Source organism: Oryzias latipes, chromosome 10, assembly GCF_002234675.1.
Source record: "Oryzias latipes chromosome 10, ASM223467v1".
Classification (NCBI taxonomy): Eukaryota; Metazoa; Chordata; class Actinopteri; order Beloniformes; family Adrianichthyidae; genus Oryzias; species Oryzias latipes.
In genome coordinates this window covers 795326-816683 of record NC_019868.2, presented here as the reverse complement: position 1 = coordinate 816683, position 21358 = coordinate 795326, and the positions used below count along the sequence as shown (strand labels likewise).

General features: G+C 40.4%; 1 protein-coding gene across 1 annotated transcript in view; it reads right to left on the bottom strand.

Moving 5' to 3' along the window:
* Positions 1 to 1194: 1194 nt before the first annotated feature.
* Positions 1195 to 21358, bottom strand: part of fstl5 (follistatin like 5) — a gene marked incomplete in the record, with an annotated part of 185151 nt that continues 164987 nt past the window's right edge. The window contains 3 exon segments of the mRNA XM_023959489.1: positions 1195 to 3551; positions 13013 to 13137; positions 16380 to 16487. Of these exon segments, the coding sequence (XP_023815257.1) occupies positions 2849 to 3551; positions 13013 to 13137; positions 16380 to 16487 (936 nt within the window).

The following is a 21358-nucleotide window of genomic DNA, read 5'->3' as shown; positions in this document are numbered from 1 at the left end:
TCCCGACAGCCCCAGCGGGTTAAGAAAATGGATGGATGAGGACCCCCTCATCAATCAGGCATATTGGATTTGTATTCTGCCCGCTGATCGAGTCACTGAAAATGTCACAAAGCTGAATCCCTGACCTTGCCAAAGTTCAGAGTTTTGAACTCTGAAATCGCACCGTAACACTCAAATCGAGCTGCTGCCGGACTGACACGCCGCGCCCGACACTCAATTTGAACGCAAGGGCCTCAGATCGCCTTTGTACATTGACCTAACATTGAAACTTGACGCCCCTCATGTATGAATCATATTCGGTGTGAATCTGTGTGTTCGAACAGAAACTGTTAATATATGTGGCACTAAGAAATCTGTGAACTTCACCTGCTGTATCTTTATTTAAAACCATATAAATTACTTTGTTGAAAATATTTGCTCTTGTTGTTTTTTGAAATTACACTTAAACTCCCATCCTGTGTTGTAAAAACTGTTTGTTAAACATTTATTGGGTTTTCACAACAAAACAAACACTTTATTCCTGGCAGAATTTTCTGTTCTTACAAGTGTGTGAATACAATCTGGAAAATGACAAACTAAAGTTAGTGCAACATATGTGCGGTTGTGCTGATTAAAATGATACCAGGTCAGCAAATCGTCAAAATACAGAGGTGCATTTAAAAGTAAACAAAACTGAGATTCAGGCCATAGGTTCCAAAGGGCTAACTGACAAAGCAGTGACTAATCAATTAGGTTAAAGTTAACATTTTAAGACTAGCTGGAGGAATAAATCATGCAAGTTAAAACTATTGTTTTTTCTCTTAAAATCACATTAACAATTGTATCCGTTGTCATTTTTCTCCTTAAAGATTGTATTCGTTGAGAGATAAACGTGCTCTAAAAATAGCCTAATTCTTTTTTTACTAAATGGAAACTAAATTCATAAACATGTGAATGAAATGCATAACACAAGTTAGAGGCCTGTGAATTTACTTTTATATTCATTATTGCCATTCACAAATTGTTGAGATCTTTTTGACCTGCATTAGACTTTTAATTACTACGTATAACCGACTTATGCATCATTTGTTCCATGTTAAACAGAACCAGGTAACACACCAGGGTCCTAACCTCATTTTTTGCATTGCCTGCTCATACATAAATGGTAACGAGACTGCCGAATACGTTCTTAACAAAGAAAGACAAACAAGCGTGTGTTGTTACGAAGTTTAATTTTTATTATTACTGGGTATGATGACAAGCATGTTTCTATATATGAATAACAATAACATGAGGAAACATACAAGACATGGCTATGTGCAGGTGAATGATGTGAGTGTGATCACTATGTCCTCAGGAACAAGAGACCAGGAGAGCTATTTTTTCTTTTCATTAGTAAAAGGAGTGTGCTGAGTGTTTGCTTCAAAACTAACAGAGTCTACATGAGTCTGTACATTAATAAAAAATCTACTGGACCCACAGTCAGCAGCTATGTACAGACAGAGGTTATCGTCAGCAGTACTGGTGAGTTTGAGGGACAGAAGACATCAATGACTATCAGGAGAAATTATAGTTAAAACCAAACATTGTAAGAACAAACTTTTTCAAAGAATGACAGAAAAACGTAAAAGTTTGTTGTAAAGGAGAGACAGTTGTTCTTTAAGATCTATAGCCAGAGTATGGGGTGAAAATGCATAGAAATGAGTCCAGCAGGAGACAGCTTCAGTGTCTTGCCAGCTACAACTCTACAGCAGGAGCATTTACAGAGGACTCTTTCTTCCAAGTTTATCTTTAAAGCACCTCAACAACACCATGACTACCCCTCTCCCCAGTGTGCTAGTTCATTGTTACTTTACATTTATCACATCCACTTGAAACACAGTGCCAAACAAAACAAACAAAGCTTGTTTACCACACTAAAAGATACTCATTTTGGTCCAGGGACATGGAAGTCGTGACAGAAATGTCTGCATGCAAGTGCTTTGTTTACTCTTTGCCAGAGAATATCTCAGAATGTTTTACCTGAAATCACCACTGACTTCCATTTTTCTGCTTTTGACTCGAATGGAATTGAACACACTACCATATTCAGACCTTCCAGCTGGTTATAATGTAGGATCAAAGGTTATACAGCGCACAGTCATAATGAACCACTCAGTCCCCACTTCAAACTTAATAAAATCACAGCAAGGGCCTGTTTTAATTAGACCAAGTTGTCTTGGATGGTCGGTTGGCTAGGCTAGAGGGGCAGTTTTGAGAAAATCCACACTCAGTGGGATTGGAGGGGGTCATAGCAAAGGGTGTGTTTTGCAGCCTCACTGAAAATAATGACATTAATTCCTCTAATGGAGGGGAAGCTTCCTTAAAGGCACAAGGAAAGATTGGAGATGGGAGAACTTAAATTTTAAAAGTAGGTTTGGGTGCATTCTATACATTTATAATATGCTTTTCAAAGCATGTGTTTTTTGCCAATTAATTTCAGATGTGTCATTTTCTGTTTTCTTCTTTTTGTTAGAATAACAAAAATAATTCACAGCATTCACACTAAACACTATGTAGTAAAAATGCACAGATTTGTGAATTCTTACCAATTTTCCAGAAACATTATCTGAGCAACCAACTTTGTTAAATAAAGGAAAGTAACAATGTGAAAATAAAATTATAGATTTGTCTTTTGAAACTGTATAATCAAATTATTTTAATTTAAATTTTTAAGTTTGGACAACATTCCCTTGTCGAGCGGTTTACACAAACATATTGGGGTTCTGAACCTGTGGCTTTAACCATCCTGCCCTCACAGAGTTAACCAATTAGCAACAGAATTCAGTGCAATAGTATAAAGACAAAAAAGCAGATTGGATTTTGAGACTTAGGAGTCCCCTACCCACACCACCACATTGCCTTTGAGGACATCCATGATCTCACAGTTGAGCTTGTTGAGTCGTCCATCCAGAATGAAAACAGACTCTCTAGATGGAGTTACAAGATACTGCCCAAAGAGTCCACTACCCACCATGACCCGGTTCTTGTTGCTCCACGGCCAGTCGAATGACTTTGTGGCCTCTTTTAAGCTCTTGATCATCTTCACTTTGCCACTGCTCAACTCCACAAAGAGCACATCAGTTTGACGGCCGGAGCTGCCAAACACGTTGTATTGGTGCACCTCTGTGAAGGAGCGCTGGAAGGCCAGGTCTGACAGGTGCAGGTTGGTGTGAATGTCAAAGGGCTCCTGGATTTCCCCATGCTCCGAAATTCTCTGGATTCTCATCAGGCCATCATCATCATCAACCGTGACCAGGTAGCGACCATCTGGTGATACATAGGGTGTCCCAGTGATATCCTGGTTTTGGCCAATCACGCGGTCTGTCACGCTGTCTAGGATAACCTGAGGCTGTGTGGCCCCTGTAGAGTCTTGTTTGCAGTTCACAAAGTAGTAGCCTCCAAGATGGGTGAATGCCACAGAGCTGGGGATGCAATTATATTCCCATAAACTGATGTTCTTTACATAAGAAGTGGTCTCTAGATTGATCTTGTGCAGGACAGGCTCATTTTTGTGAAGAATGAGACCAAACCTGTAAGAAAAGGGAAGACAAGAAATAAACAGTTTTACATTGAAACCTTTTTTTGGAAACCATTTTTAAGTTGACTGACGATTTAGATGTCTGCAGTAACCAAGACTTCAAAATTGGCTCAGTTTCACATTGAAACATAGACTTTTCAAATTACCTGCTAATTTGGCATCTTAGGCTAATAGACAGCTATCAGCTGTGAATTGTTACTGATTGAATAAGACCATGGTAACAGCCATTAGAACAGAGTTACCATTGCAAGGGTGACTCCTGCTTCAATTCTAGTTTTTTATTTTCTTGATTTTTATAGGAGGAGGTTGTTGTTAATTGTTAACTTTTTGTGCTAAAAAATGTCTATAAAGGGTTGAAGCAGAGCACTGGTCAGTAAAGCTGGAGTATAGGATCTCTAATTCTAGGGGCTTTGGATCTGCAGACTTGTTGCACTGCCTCTGGAGATGATAACCTCCCTTTCTTTTCCAACCCCTCATCTATTGTTGATTTGAGGTGTGTTTGTGATGCTGCTCTTGCTGAGTCTTAAAATCGAAATGACGTTTTTATTGTCTGTCAGCGTCGTTTTAACTGTGGAGTGATGTTCTGATTCTACTTTGTGTCCAACTTTATTTGGACATTTTATATCTTTTGCTTACTTAGAAAAGATCACCAAAATGTTTCTTCGTTTTTACTCACCACTAAAAGTACATTTCATTTTACTTTAAGTGTCGCCAATCATAAACACTTGGATCCTTTCACATTAGGCAAAACATTTCTGATTCAAAAGGATTAGCATGCAATATTTACATGGTCTGAACACAATGTCAAAGACAGGCTGAGAAGAGGGGTTTGTCAAAGACAACATCCCAGGTTTGGGAGTAAAGAGGAAAGAATGACCTGGCATTTAACTGGACCTCAATTACCTTGAACATTCATGGGATTAACTTGGGTGTGGTAGGGTGTCAAATGTGCGTGAGTGACCAACATGATTACATTGGCTGATTTGGGTTGATGTGGTTTTAAATTGACAATAAGACAAGTCTGGTTTCATCCAACCTAAATCATACAAACAATCAAACAAGGGTCAATGGCAGAATAAGTGGTTTGTAATTGACAAAAAAGACTTGCGCTTTTTTAAAAAAAACCAACTGGTATTATTGAAACCAGCTCGTTAAAAAAATAGTATAATATTGGATTGGATTTATCTGTGGTTTTCCAGATGCTCACTTTACAATTATGTACCATGTTTAGAAGTCCATTTTAATGCCTCAATAAACATATATACATCCTGGTCTGGTTTATGCATTCCTAGGGGCCTGTTTTTGAGTGGCAGGTGGATAAATCAGTGCATGCTCTCAGTAAAACTCAACTTATTGTATTTTGTCAAATTGCCCAGTTTTGGAACATTATAAAGGTGGGCGGAACAAAGCCTTTTCAATACGCCCATGAACTTTAGGCTTCATTTTCTCTGTTCATAATCTTATGCGATATAGACCATTAGTCCAGTTTATGTGTCTATCAGAGGTGGGACCAAGTCACTGTTTTGCAAGTCCTAAGTAAGTGTCAAGTCTTTGTCCTCAAGTCCCAAGTCAAACAGACAAGACCCAGGTCGAGTCCCGATTCAACACCAACCAGTATCAAGCAGTGACCAAGTCATTTTTTTTTAAATCTTCTAATCCGTTTTTCCCTTTCGGGGTCACGGGGCTGCCGGAACCTATCCTGGCCACTTGAGGGCAAAGGCAGGGAAACCCTGGACAGTTCGCCAGTCTGTCGCAGGGTAGAGTGACCGCAATCACACATCCATTCACTCGCACATTCACACCTAGGGACAATTTAGGTTGACAAATTAACCTATGAAGCATGTTTTTGGACGGTGGCAGGAAGCTGGAGTCCCCCGCAGAACGACTGCGCCACCGTGCAGCCCATTTTGCAAGCATATTGGTTAAATTTCCGCTGAGCTCTTGCGTCCCCACTTCAAAAATTCAATATGATTTCTCTAGAACAAAAACCAGGTATAACGCATTTGTAATTTTAAGAAGAAGAAACCAGAAATGGCAAGAGAGCCAGGCTAAAGTGCGGATATTAAATCCCCCTCTCTACAGACCAGTGATGTGCAGTTACTTTTGTGGCTGATGAGGCACTGACTCTTTCAAATTTACAAATATACTTCAGATTTATATATAAAACAAAAAAAAACCACCCCTGTCACCCTCCGCGGGTGGTTTCTACTCTAAGCTCGGGTCCTCTACCAGAGGCCTGGGAGCTTGAGGGTCCTCCGCAGTATCTTAGCTATTCCTAGCACTGCGCTTTTCTGGACTGAGAGGTCTGAGGTCTTTCCAGGGATCTGTTGTAGCCAGTCCTCCAGCTTGGGGGTTACTGCCCCCAGTGCTGGGAGTGAGACCACTACTGTGTGGAATACCTTGCCTCTCTTTGTCACTATCCGGTTGTATTGGATCAGAGAGTCAATGTCTGATGTTGGCCCCATTTCTGAGTCGTATCCATAGCCAGTTTTGTTGATTATTTCGCTGAGGGGGTTCAGACCTATGCAGAACAGCAGTGGGGACAGAGCATCACCTTGGTATATCCCACATTTGATGGAAACTTGTGCAAGTGGCTTTCCATTGGCTCAAGGGTGGTTTTCCACAGCTTCAATGAGTTTCCTACGCAGGCTCTCAAAGTCCTGTTGATGTTGTACAGCCCCAAGCATTCAGTGATCCACATGTGTGGCATTGAGTCATGGGCTTTCTTGTAATCAATCCAGGCTGTGCACAGGTTGGTGTGTCATGACCTGTAGCCTTGAGCGATTTTTCTGTCAACCAGGAGTTCTTGTTTGGCTCCTCTGGAGTCTCTACCAATGCCCTTCTGTGTTGCTCATGTATTGATCCATGTGGCTATTTATCTTGGTTGCAATGATGCCAGACATGAGTTTCCATGTTGTGGACAGACAGGTTATTGGCTGGTAGTTGGATTGGATGGGACTGCACCCTTTGAGGGATCCTTCTGGATTAGGATCGTATATATATATATATATATATATATATATATATATATATATATATATATATATATATATATATATATATATAATAATGGATTAGATTTTTCTGCGCTTTTCCAGACGCTCAAAGCGCTTACATTGTGTCCAATATTCAGTTACTCCTCATTCATAGCAACCTCCCTGAACAGAAAACAGTATCCATCACAGTGGCAGACATCCAAAAAAGAGTCTCAGGTATGAACAACTGGACAGCACCGGGCCCTGACATGATACATGCCTACTGGCTAAAGAAGCTTACCGCACTCCACGAGCGCCTGGCAGCACAAATGAACCAGCTGCTAAGAGATGGGACTCAACCCGAAAGGCTAACAGAAGGGCGAACGATCCCGATCCAGAAGGATCCCTCAAAGGGTGCAGTCCCATCCAACTACCTGACAATAACCTGGCTCTCCACAACATGGAAACTCATGTCAGGCATCATTGCAACCAAGATAAATAAGCACATGGATCAATTCATGAGTAACACACAGAAGGGCATTGGTAGAGACTCCAGAGGAGCCAACCACCCTTAAAGCCAATGGCAAGCCACTTGCACAAGTGTCCATCAAATGTGGGATATACCAAGGTGATGCTCTGTCCCCACTGCTGTTCTGTATAGGTCTGAACCCCCTCAGCGAAATAATCAACAAAACTGGCTATGGATACCGACTCAGAAATGGGGCCAACATCAGTCACCTCCACTACATGGATGACATCAAGCTATACGCTAAGAGTGAGCGTGACATTGACTCCCTGATCCACACCACCAGGATCTATAGTACTGACATTGGGAGGTCATTCGGGCTCGAGAAATGCAGCCGGATGGTGACAAAGAGAGGCAAGGTATTCCACAAAGGAGGGGTCTCACTCCCAGAAGGAACAATGGCAGAAATTGAGGAATTCCTTTGCCTGCGGAATTGCCTGGAATTCCGCAGGCAAAAGGCAACCTGGAGCAGGCAACAAGGAAAGCTGCAACAGGTAAATACCTCCAACGGGCAAGGCAAGTCCTGAGGAACCAGCTCAATGGCAAAAATAAGACCCGGGCAATAAACAGCTACGCACTGCCAGTTATCAGATACCCTGCGGGAATGATAAGATGACCACAGGACGAGATACAGACCACGGATGTAAAGACACGAAAGCTCCTCACCATGCATGGAGGGTTCCATCCCAAATCCAGCACCCTGAGACTGTATGCTAGCTGCAAGGGAGGAGGTCGAGGACTAGTGAGTGTAGAAGCCACTATCCAGGATGAAACATCCAAGATGCATGAATACATCAAGCTCAAAGCCCCAACTGACAAGGTGCTCAGTGAATGTCTCAGGCAATGGAGAGCAGAGGATACAGTGCTGGAGGACAGATCCTCATGGGAGGACAAACCCCCTGCATGGGATGTACCACCGGACCATAACTGAAGTGGCTGATATCAAGAAGTCCTACCAATGGCTAGAAAGGGCTGGCCTACAGGACAGCACCGAAGCACTCATCCTGGCAGCCCAGGAACAAGCCCTGTGCACCAGAGCCATAGAGGCTCAGATCTACCACACCAGACAAGACCCAAGGTGTAGATCTACCACACCAGACAAGACCCAAGGTGTAGGCTGTGCAAAGAGACACCTGAAACAATCCAGCACATAACTGCAGGATGTAAGATGCTGGCAGGGAAAGCATACATGGAGCGCCACAATCAAGTGGCTGGAAAAATATACAGGAACCTGTGTGCAGTATATGGACTGGAAAGCCCAAGGTCAAAATGGGAAACACCTCCGAAGGTAGTAGAAAATGAGAGGGCAAATATCCTGTGGGACTTCCAGGTCCAGACTGGATGGAGAACCGACCAGACATTGTAGTGGTGGATAAACAACAGAGGACAACCGTTGTGGCGGATGTGGCAGTGCCAAGCGATGGGAACATCAGGAAGAAGGACCATGAGAAACTGGAGAAATACCAGCAACTCAGAGAAGAACTGGAGAAAGCCTGGAAAGTGAAGGTGACAGTGGTGCCTGTGGTAATTGGAGCACTCGGGGCAGTAACCCCCAAGCTGGAGGACTGGCTACAACAGATCCCTGGAAAGACCTCAGACCTCTCAGTCCAGAAAAGCGCAGTGCTAGGAACAGCTAAGACACTGCGCAGGACCCTCAAGCTCCCAGGCCTCTGGTAGAGGACCCGAGCTTGAGTGAGAAACCACCCGCGGAGGGTGACAGGGGCGTTTTATTAATATATGACTGCAACATTTAGTTTGACGTTTAACATTTCTGTTGTGAATACTATTTTTGATTTGAATATAACCTTTCTTTATCTTGATTAGAACATTTCCTCTGGTTACGTACTATTAAAAATACATCTCTGGGTGGCCAGGTATATTTTTATTTGACCCATCCCTCAGGGGATGGGTCAAATAAAGATTTGTTGCTTTGATCCAACAAATCCAACCTATCAAATTCCAAAGAAGACAATCTTTTAATCAAAGCACCAATTCCTATTCGCCGGTGTAATTACATTCTGGTATAATAGTCATGAGGCTGTCAACAAAAATAACAGTTTGTGGTTTGTAGAGCATGCAAATAAAAAGATTACCGACAGGCTCAACAAAAAACAACTTTTTCCAACTCTTGAAGCTGAAAACAGACCGGTAAGTTCTGAATGAAAACTTATGCAGCCAGCTCAGTGTAATCACAGATTGGCCACAGGTGGTACACGCAGCAGAGGTAAGAATTCAATTTTGTTAGGTTTGATTACAAAGAAACATTGTTACATCATATTTTGACATTTTGTATATCATATAAACCTTTTGAAAGCTTTCATACAGGTTTAAAAAGCATATAGTCATTGCCTAAATTACAAAAATCCAACATTTAATTTAGCTTTCCCTTTAAAAAAATATTTCTAAGGGAAAAATGCTGGTGCATCTTGAGGTCAACCTCCTTCACAACCACGTTTTACTCTGACAGATTTCATTAAAATTCCATCATTCCTTCTACTCTATATTACAATATTTTTTTCCGTGCTGTATATGAGCAAAGATCTGTAGATCTATGTGCAAAGATCTGAGCAAAGGACATCAAAACTGAACTGATCAAAAAGGGTCAGTCAGGCGATTGGTTTAATGGCACATCATAACCCCAGAGCGCAGGGGGAAATTCGTACGGAGCCGACAGGCTCCAATTAAACAAGAATCTCCGATGATAGATGCAGACACCCACTTGTATCTTGTTATCATTCATCATCATTTATGTCGGCTGAAAAACCAGAAAGCCTCTGCCTGAAAGCACAGAGCCCATCATGATGGAAAGAGGTTTGCTCTGTTCTGTCCACCAGGTTCAATCAGGAACATGTTACCAGAGTTTTACCAGCTGTCTAATTTGAATGGATATTTTTGACTTTTAGGGTGTTGTCCTCTACATGTGTTTACTTTTGAAGTTTACTTTACAACACCTATAACTGTCTGGCTCTTTTTGTGGGGGGATTTTTGACATGTTGACGTGCCTTTTTGTAGTTTAATGCATTACTGAAATAACACTAATTTTTTAAACTCACTCGTGTCTAAGTTTTATTTAAGCCTTTAAATTAAATGTATGTTTTCACTCTAATCCTAACCCTCTGACTTCTGAGACGGGGTGTGAGAGAGTAGCTGAGGCAGCAGTATCATCTGATGAAGAAGACGAGGAGCAACCTGAACAGCAGTCATCTCCTGCAAGGCTATATCCTTTCAGAAAAAGACATCCACGTAAGACACTCACATATGATATATTAGGTCAACTGAGTTTTGTGTCTAGACCAGAGTAATATTTTGTTAGTTACAAGAAAAAAAATAGTTCATTGTGTTATGGTCAGTTAAGCCCAATCAAGTTTAATTTATTTAGAACTGTTTATTATTTTTGGTTTCTGATTAGAGTGGATCTGTAGAGCTGAGACTATAATCACATGCAATATTATTGTGGTAGAATGTAAAGCTTATAACAATACATGTGGGTCTGAGTAATTCGTGAACAGGTAAATGTAGGGTCATACCTTTCAATCTGAGACACATCGCCTACAAAAGAAGAATTGACTCCTAGAAAATACCTTGGACTAAATATTGGACTGCTTCAAGATTCCATGATGTCAGAGACATTTGTTTAGGAGGGGAGAGTGTGGGTGACCACAGATGACCACATGTGACCTAGGTAGAGTTCAGATAGAGCGACGGAAAAATCGTGTGGTCATAGTCGTGAGGTCCGAGCAAAGATTGTAAATGAAAGAAAATTCTAAAAACTCAAGTACGCTTGAATCCTCATCAATGAGTGTTGCTCATCCAGCTCATGTACAACCAGAGAACACCCAAAAAATTTGCTTTTAACCTGCAGTTTAGAAAGGCGCTCCAAGAAAGTTTGAGAAATTGAAAGAAATAATGAATTAGGTAACCTTCGAGTTAAATACCTGTTTCTTATCCTGTTGTGAATGACACAATGATGATTTACAGTCAAGCTGTGCGAATGTGGGTGTCTGCAGAGCGCCTTTAATGTTAGGAATGATCAGTTTTATATATTATAGGAAAAAAACCTTAAAGATAAGACCTTAGACAACATAAAAAGGAACATTTTAAGTGGGAGGGGAGCATTGAGCAGAATCATTCCAGTTCAATAATGTTTTTGATAACAGAAAAAGTAATATTTCCAGCTTCCTTGGGTTCACCCATTGGACAATACTTCTGTCCATCATAGAAAAATATCAGGGGGAAAAAACCCTGAAATTGTGTCAAATTTCAGGTCAAATCATTGTATTTATATTATATAATGTTTGCTTTTACCTCTAACAAGGATGTTGTAATTGAAAAGGTTGTTTTTAATGTCTCATTTTTTTTATTAAAAAAAATAACTGCAAAAAGAAGCAAAGGTACAGTTGAGTGTGGTGCTTCACCATTCCTGCTGCTGCTCTGCTGGTCTCACTGGATCTAATTACATCCTTGTTTTTGACCAACACCAGTCCACAGTGGACTGCTAACTCCTCCTCCCTAAGAGCCAATAACACCTGAGTTACACCCCACCACCACAACATGATCCAAGCATTTAGAGCAACTTCTCTGTTTGGAATCACACAGCTCAAAACTTTGTGGCATTTCTTGTCATTTTCTTTGTTTTATTTTATTATATATAAATATTTACACACACACACATATACACACACATATATATATATATATATATATATATATATATATATGTGTGTGTGTGTGTGTGTGTTTTCATGGCACATGTATATGTCTACAAAACCGTAGAGCGTGTTTCTCATGATTTAGAGAATGCTTTTTGCTTTATCTACATTTTTTATTAACTTGGTGACTTGGTATTTGGAAAGATCCTGAGCTGCCTTTGGTCTGCTGAGCCCACATGATGGTGTTCAGCCATGACTTGTGCAGACTGAGCAGCTTCATGTCTCTGCTGTTGTTCAGCAGCTCGGGGCTAAGGAAGGCATGGGAAAAGATTTGATTATGTTTCTTTTTTATGCTTTGTTCTGATGATTAAAGACCCCTTAAGGCTGAAAATGTTATTTGAGTAAATTAGACATGCAATATATTATATGAACTAAATGTACTAAAGTGTGTAATTTACATAAAAGGTGTATAATGGGCAGGCACATACTATACAGTATTTTTATCAGTTGCATAGAAATGTTTCACCTTTTAAAAACAAATGTCTTAGAAAAATAGGTGTTTATTTTATCAATCAGATATAAATTGACGATATAATACTTGGTTCAATATTTACATTTATTCTGATGACAACAAATCTGTCAAAAGTTGTCTTTCTGAGTTTAACATTTGTGAGACAGCAAAGAACTGGACTGCAGCAAAGTCAAAAGCAGATAATAGAAAAGGTGATCGTATTATGTCCCGCCATATTAAGAGCAGGTTACTGTAGAATGCTCTTAATATGGCGCATAGCAGCTGTTGGATCACAGCAAAGACACTCAGTGGACACTCAGTTTCCACACTCTAGATTCTATTCTAATCCTTACTGTTGGCTGCTTCCTCAGCTGAGTAATTGTTTCATTATTCTCATCATAATGAGCTCAAAGGAAACAGAATACTTGAGCAGCACCCAAAAAACTCCACAGCTCCACCTGAGCTGTAAAGAACAGGAAGCCACACTGAGTGATGTGGAAATATTTTAAATAAAGAAAAAATTATAAATGTGACAGAAAAGGTGGGCCAAAAGAAACTTTACTATTTTTTCCTTCAATGTTTTACTAAATGTAAAAAATTGAGCAGTAATTGACCATTTCTACATGTGTGTTTTTTTAAAGTAACGATGTAAAAAGAGCAGGTGACCCACATGATCTGCAGTTGATTTTTATAAAATAACTAATTGATGCACTGGATTGAGACAGTTTTAAATACAAAGTACAAACTAGCTGGCTGAGACTTTATCAGGGGAGCTGAAGCTGCTACACGTACCTGACATGGTTAGCGATGAGGCTGGAGGCGGGGATGAAGAAGTCCTCTACTCTGTCAAAGCGCCTGCCAACCGGCTGTGTGTGAACGGTGTGGTGGGAGACTCTGCCACTCGCCTGATTGATCACCTGATGAGCACCAACACAGTAGATGGTGGGTGTTAAATGTGACCTTGATGAACACACTCTGTGTGTGCCGGGTCCTCCTCATTCAGAACCGAGGTGTTCATTACAACCAGAGGGGCGTAACTCATCTAAAACATACATGTTATCAGTCACTTGAAAGACAGGCTCTTCAGCTCTCTGCTCCTCTGCTGGAAGAGTTAAGCTTCTCAGTGGGAGGTGATGCCTCCATCTTTGATGTATAAATAATGTCTGTGCATGGAGCAAGACATCTGGTTTTGCAATGTAGTCATAAATGTCTTTACGGATTCCAGTAAAAATACTTAAAAATTTGGGGTGTAACGATCAATCGAGTAATTGATGAACCAATTTCTATTCCTACAGTTTAACCTGATTGATCTGTATGAGGAAGAATCGGATCAATCTATACCATCATAAAATCGTTTCAGAATTACATAAATAATCGGATCATTCTTGGAAAATACCATTTGGATTGAGACATGGTAGGTTTATTTTCCTATCATGTAAAACTAACCAAGTACATCACAGCAGACAACACACACGTGATGTCATCAAAAACTGATCGTCCATCACTCCAGTCCAATGTGTGGACAGACTTTGAATAAAGTCATGTGACCATCCAGTGTCTAGAATGTTCTAAGAATGTTCTCTTTGGATTCTTTGGATGTGGAAAAACAACAGTGGTGAACTTTAGGAAACTAACATGTGAATGGATTTGACATTCATAGTTTACTTGTTTGTTTGGACACAGATTTCATTTCCACTTGATGATCTGGAAGAAATCCAAGAATCTGGAAAACTTCACTGTTCAGTAGCAGGAATTTCTGTCTGAGTCTGACTGCTGGAAGTTTGGATGAAGATGATCTGGATCCATTTTGGTCAGTGAATCAGATCGTATTTGGTTGTTTAAAATGATCAATATGAACAAATATCGACTGTGGATCATATCACTAACCACAAATTATGATAGGAATCGAAACGATGGCAAAATGAATCGTTAAACCCCTAAATATTAATACAGATTTTAGGACCGTCCATGGTTCACATCAGACAAATTCAAAACTGCTGCAGTGTTTTTTATAGGGCATGTCAGCCAAAACCAACACATTACATTGATTGAACTCCAGGTCAGTTAACAACTGACTGGAATTAGCTCCTGGACTAATCATTAGTCTGGGCCTCGTTGACTTTATCTACCCTGCAATGTGAATTTGTACATGGTATGTTCAATAATCACATAAAAACATACATCATTCATCTTCTAAACCTGTTGATCCCTTTCAGGGTCATGGGGCTGCTAGAGCCTATCCCACCCACTCATTGTTTAAGCAGAGGATGTTTGGTTTAGATCAGGGGTGGGCAAATTGCGGCCCGCAGGCTGGATTCGGCCCGCCTCCATGTTTGGTCCGGCCTGCTGAACAATATCAGAGACCCTTTTTTGATTTTTAATCTGGCCACACAATCAAGATGTGACATTTTATTCCCCCCTTCTGCAGTCTGTGCTCCAACCTGAAACCCTCTAAAATTCCTGTCAAACAGAACAGAAGACAGTCTTCTCTTTCTTTGTCGCAGTTCATCTTTCCCGGTTTAGCTCGTTCTTTCTGAGTGATCATGCTGCATTTTTTTTAAACAGCGCACCCTGTTCTGTGTCCTGATTGGCTGGAGACCCTGTCAATCAATCTCAGTTAAAAGGTAAGATCTTAAACCCGAGCCCGACTAAAATGACAATCATTACGTCCTGGTCGGGTCGGGCCGGGATTCTCTCTCGCTGACTTTTTTAATAAATATATCTTTATAAAAATGTATGCTAAAACAATGTGTGGTTGCTAAAATAAGGAATACTTGTTATAAATAAATAATTTGGTTAAAACAGAGAAGGCGTTGTAAGGTAATTGCTTTAATAACTACTACTAAACAGGAAGCGCAGACGCTGGGCTGCAGTATTTCTCCGCCTAATGAAGCAAGTGCGCATCAACATCTCTCTTTGTCTGGCCTCTTATTCTGTGTTCCAGCTTTTTTTCTTTGTTCAAATGCATTTATCAAGGTCATAACAATATTTAGATTATTTTAAGAAAATTTGCGTTTTTTTCTGCCAAAAAAAACATGGGATAAATTGAAATTTCGGGTTTGCTTCGAGCTCGGGCCTGCAAATCAAGTTAATTGGTTGGGCTCGGGCTGGGTTGGGCTGTAATGCCCGTGGGCCTGGACCGGGTCGGGCTGGATTTTTTAGGCCCGATCTTACCTCTAATCTCAGTCCATGCCTAGCGTCCTGTACAGAAACGCGGACCTCTGATACAGAAATCTGTGATCGATCAGATCTATGTTTTCCTTTATAAGATCCTGGACCTAATTTCTATGAAGGTTTGACAATTTGAACCACAGAAAAGTGTAAAAATATTCATGTCTTTCTGAGAAAAGTGTAGAAAGTGGCAGTGAAGAGTTTTACTGCCATAAACGTCTGCAATCAGATTCCGTGTATTTCACTTATCACGGTTATTTTTAGAACGTAACTCCTGCAATAAACGAGGGAACTCTGTTCTGGTGAAAAGGTAACACAGATATATGCATAGCTGCAGCACAAGACATAGAAATGTGCTTTTTTTCATTATTACTGGATGAGAAACAGACGTGCAGGACACAGAACAGCTGTGCAAACTGTGAGACGTGACGAGCTGCAGCCCTCAAAGTCTTTATTAGGATTATGACGGGAGAGGATCCACTATTCATTTTTTTGTTTGTTTTTGTTTTGTTTTGTTTTAAATGTATCAGTATATTTTTCCTGAATTTTTGTCTTTGAAAATCATAGTCTTTTTTGGTCATTGCTTTATTTCATGAATAATGTTATTTATTTTATTTAAAAGGATTATGAATGAATGAAACTTTATTATACAGCACTTTATAACTCCTTGAAGGTACCAAAGGGCTTCACAGTAAAAAACTGATCGAAAATGGGAACAAAAGTTTTAAACTAAAAACTAGAATCTTCTATTTTAGAATAATTTTCAATCCAAATGTTTTCATCTACATTCCATGTTATATCATTCTCACTCCACACATCTGCTCGTGGTCCTGCCCTTCTATCAAATTTTAGAACCCAATGTGGCCCGCCAGTTAAAATAATTGCCCACCCCTGGTTCAGATTGTCTGAGAATCTTGGTCCTTCTCAGACTATTTTTACTGAAAGGAGATGTGGTTTTAATAATGCATGATGTGAGTTGCTGACTGACCTGCAGGGTGGGGAAGTTCTTGTCCATGTCTCCCCAGCTGAGCAGCCACACCTGGTCATGAGACTTGTCATAGTGGAGCTTCACAGGATATGGGTCAGTGCTGACAGTCTACAAAAGACACACAGGACAGCAACTGAACCTTTCAAAGCAGTAGGGCTGCTGCTCATAAAGCAACCTGGACTTGAAGAGACCGTGTGATGTGCAATCCAAGTGCTAAGCAAAAGGGAAAAAATGGCTTGACCCGCTCCTGAAAAAACACTGAATGTTGACGGGTCCAGTCCTCTTTTAAAGGTGTGGCTTGTTTTTAACCATGCTTTTCTTTGGTTCAAAGAGAATGTTTGAACAAAGGATTACATGTTTAAAAATTCAAATATTCAACTAAAAGAAAAAGAAAAACAATGTAAAGTGACTTTACTCAAATGTACTTTTCATAACAGATCATAACAAGTGTTCAAATTAAGAGACTTTTCTCTCTCTGTTTTGAGAACTACAGCAGACATTTAAAGTCCGCTCGTTTTTGAGATAAAGGTATTGTTATGTCAAACTAGAGGAAACTGATGTTGTTAAAAGTAAATAAAAATTAAAAAAAAAGGAAAAAGAACCCAAAAGGAAAAATCAAATAAAATCTAAAGAAAATTTGTATTAAAGAACATCCTGTTAAATTTGAGAGAAAATGAATTTAGGAGAGTAAATTAAAAAATAAGAGAGAAAAAGGAAAGTGTAAGGCGGTAGAGGGCGTGGTGTCAATCAAAGTTCCAGCTGTTCGTACTGGAGCTGATTTGGATGAGGTGCGATTAGACGGAGCTCCAGAGAGATTGACAAACTTACAATCCATCTAAATGTAGTTAAAAGCATCAAAACCACGGAGGCAGCCGGTAAGATTCTATCGTAGTGTGGGGCATACCTTGTTGTAACCCACTGTGCGCTAAAGCGCCGGCTGCACAAATGTTTAACCTTTCATGGAATGTTATTTATAAGAACACTGCTATTAATGAAATATGTTTATTTATTGCTGTATTGTCAATTGATTCTGGTAATTATGAAATTAACTTTTAATAAATGAATTGTGTAAGATGAGTTGGTTATGGAGCCATGAATTTAACTTTTGATTAAAGGCATATATTCATATAGTTATATTTATTGTTGTAAATTGATCAAATATTGTGTCTTGTTCAGGATTTTCACCATACGATATCAGGCCCTTCGCCATTACAAAGACTGTTCAAACCTCTCAAGAAATTGGTTAATGAAACAGGTCAAAACAGAGAAGTGTTTCTGGATAGTGTGTGAATTCCTGCTTGGAACACTCTGTGGATGCTTTCCCCTTTCAAGTGGGGCTATAATAACTCGACAGGTATAAAACTTAAATGTTTAAAAATGTATGATTCTGTCATAAAAATTACTATTCCAGAATTCTATTTGTAACTGTCAGCTGGATTTGAAATCAGCTGCTGTTGGAACTCGATCTTCAGGGAGTCTTATGATCATTACCAGCAATGACCACAATGTGAACCATATGAGTGACACCTGACAGAGAAGTGTGATGGCCCCCTGGACAAGGAGCTTAAACCCAATGAGAACTGCTACACAAAGAAGAAATGATGACGAGAAAGGCCTTCCTACAGTAGCCAAGGCAAAAACCCTTCTGGTGCTATCATTGGCGCTAGGTTCCTGATATCATTTGCTTTGGCAGATCATTTGCTTCACTCAGAAGGTGAAGTGCTCCTGAGAGTTATTGTAAATAAGACAAGAGCATGTGTTGAATCTTAACAAATCTCAATGCAAACAGTCGTCAGGGAAAACAGTTGTTTGCATGTTTTCTTCTCATGACAAACAGCTTCTCACAGGATGAGAGAGATTAAAGGATCCTCCTTCAGTATGCTCTGATAACTTCAGCACAAACAGCAGAGCTGTCAGATCCAAAAACATTACAACAACCTCACACAGTTATCTGAGTAAGATCTAACCAGCTCAAGAAAAGAAATCCTATCTGAAAAAGAAATGGGTGAAAATATTCAAATGGAGTTTGTTTCATCTGCATCGGTCCCGTTACAGCAAGAGCCCAAGTCTCTCTTGGTTTATGGGTGAGCAGCAGAGGTCCAGGTGGTTCATTACCAGCTGGTAATATAATGCGATGATGCTGAACCCCCAGACATCCAAATAATGAGCTCCTGACAGACTGTGGGACTGCACTTCGTATCCTGCCACGTCCCTAAGGGGCTGACATACTGCAAGGGAACATCTGCAGGGATCTGAGCTGCCTTGGGGGCCTGGTGACACACCCAAAAAGCCACTGACAATGGTGATCTCACTTGATGCTGACTTTTGGAGCTGTAGTGAATGCTGTCATCAGAAAATGATGGCATTTCCTGAGCAAGCCTTACAAAAACAATATCTTCTCAGGTGCAGAGAACTGCAGGGATCTGTTCTCCAAACCCCTCCTGCAGTTTTCCTGCCTGCAGAAGCTAACTTGTTTCAGTGTCTGTGAAGGGTTGCTGAGCGACAGTATCCATGAAGAGGTGGATGTTGGGGTTGTTCAGTCGCCACATCAATGTGAAGGTTAAGTGCAGGTCTGGACACTTTCAGTTCATGTGAAATGGGTCAGGTCAGGGATTAACAGTCAACAAATAGTGAGAGCCAATCTTGAGGCTGAAAAAGCAGCGCTTCAGGGAGACAGAGTGGAGCTTTGTTGTGCTGGTAAATCTTTCACAAAGAAGAGACAAAGCCACTCAGTCTTTGGCTGTATGGCAGCGTTCTGATGAAACTAAACCCAGCAGAAGTCTAAATTCAAATCAAACCTCATGAACCTGGCTGGGTGCAAGTGAAGAATCTTTTCCTGCAACTTCATTCTACCTTTTGATAAATAACAATACATTTTGAATGTATTTTCAATCTATCAGGTCTAAAACAGTTAAAGCTGACTTCACTTTTCGGATTTAGCATTTCTAAAGGAAAAGGAGATCACACTATTTTATTGAATGACTTAATTCTGTGAGTTTTCCATAGTAATGTTGACCATTCAGCTTTCACAAACACAGTGTTTATGCCATGATCTGCAGTCAGATCGTTTTTTCTCCCAGTCTGTGAGAGCCTTCAAGTTATGTAGAACATTTCTGTTAGAAAAACTCATCTAAAACAGCATTCCTGTTTATGTTTCTGAACTGAGACCATTTTATCTAAAAAAAAGTCTGCTAAACCACTTAAAGAATTAATATTTCTGCTGGAATTTTACTGAAATACTTTGTAATGCAATTAAAGGCCTGCATTTCAATGAGCTAATTAATTCTGATGCTCTCGGACGCCCTGCAGAAACCTACCTGAAACCTATTGGCTTTCTCAACCTAACCCTTGTGCTATCTTAGATGACCCCCCCCCCCCCCCCTTACATTGACGTGTTCTCCCTACCATGACAAAGGTGGATAAAGGTGGAAAGATTTCATGTAATCCATGGACACCAGTGAAGATCACAAATCATTGAAGAAAAAAGGTTCAGAGCACTGTCTAGTGGGTCTAGATGACCCAACTCCCAATGTTAAAGTGCCTAGGATAGCACAAGGGTAAAGCAGCAGCAACGAGAAGATCTGCAGCCTTTAGCATCATAGCAGCTTTTGTTTATCTTCTCTGTGATCCCTCTCATTTAATGTCAGGAGGTGTTCAAATTCTGCCTTTTATAATTAATTTAAATTATTGAAGGTGAATTTGAAACAGGTCAACGAGTTTTGTCAAACAGAAAGGGCTTGCTAAAGCTATGGTCACATAAACAACTGCCACCGCGCGATGGGGAGGCAACAGCAGAATCTTCAAGATTAGCTCCCGATTTTTCTGAAAATCGTTGCTGTGGTCATGAATGCAAATGGCATCAGCCCGGCGGCAGTCAGTCAGGCCGGCATGACGTCATTTCCAAATCCGGCAACAGCTGGGCGTCACAGCTGGATCTCCGGTCAACTGCAGCACTGATAATGTGTAAATGTCTCCGGACGGCGGCCGTCCATATCAAGTACCACTGGCCTCCAGCCTCCCGGTAGCCCGGGGCAATGTTCCCTGTACACTCCCCGCACATTCTCAGTGCACAAGAAAATATGTGAAATAAATTAAGATTCCATAACGCGATTATACTCTTAACATCAAAATCATAGTTACAAATTCATTATAGATGTGGCGAACAGGTCAATTACATGAATGATGGGAACCGTTCTGTATTTCCTTCTTTTTCCTCCTTCCCCTGAGTTTCACACATTCACAGAAAGGCTCAAACAAGTGCATCTGTCTTATTTCAGATGCAAATATCATCCGATTTTTGTGAGTACCTCCCAAAAAAGGAGTAAAGGGGTGGGTGGGGGTGCTCACAGTGGTCTTCCGTGTGCTGGTGTAAAAATGCGAGTGCTGCTGCCCGATTAAAAGTGCCACTGCATGGCCATCAGCCAAATCTGCATATGTGACCGTAGTTAAGGGGTTGAAAAGTTTTGAGGTACTGCCAACCTGGAAGGTGATATGACACACTTTCAGACCCCTTCAGAAAGACTCAAGTAAGTTTGCAGACAGAAATCTGGTACTTTGTTTAAAATCACAAATCCACCAAGGTTTTTGGATGGTGGAATAATGCAAACAAACAGGGAAAACATGCAACATCCATGGGAAAAAAACCCACCAGGATATGAATTGACACCTCTTGGCAATGAGAAATTAGTGCTTATTACAGCCCTGCCACCTGTTACTGACAGTATAGTAATATTTAAATTTAGGCAAATAATGAGCACTCAGTAAAAAAGCAGAATATTTTTTTATAGAAGACGTTTCACCTTCCCCACAGGAGGTTTTTTTTAGTTCTGAGAGCTGATGCCTACACTTCTATGTGTTTAGGACATGACCTCTTATTCGATAGGTTAGGACAATAAAAGGCTAACAACAAGTCTGAGTGGTTTGGGGTTGTTAAAAGTCCTTTGTCCTTGCCTGGGGTATGCTTACTTGCACCATTCATT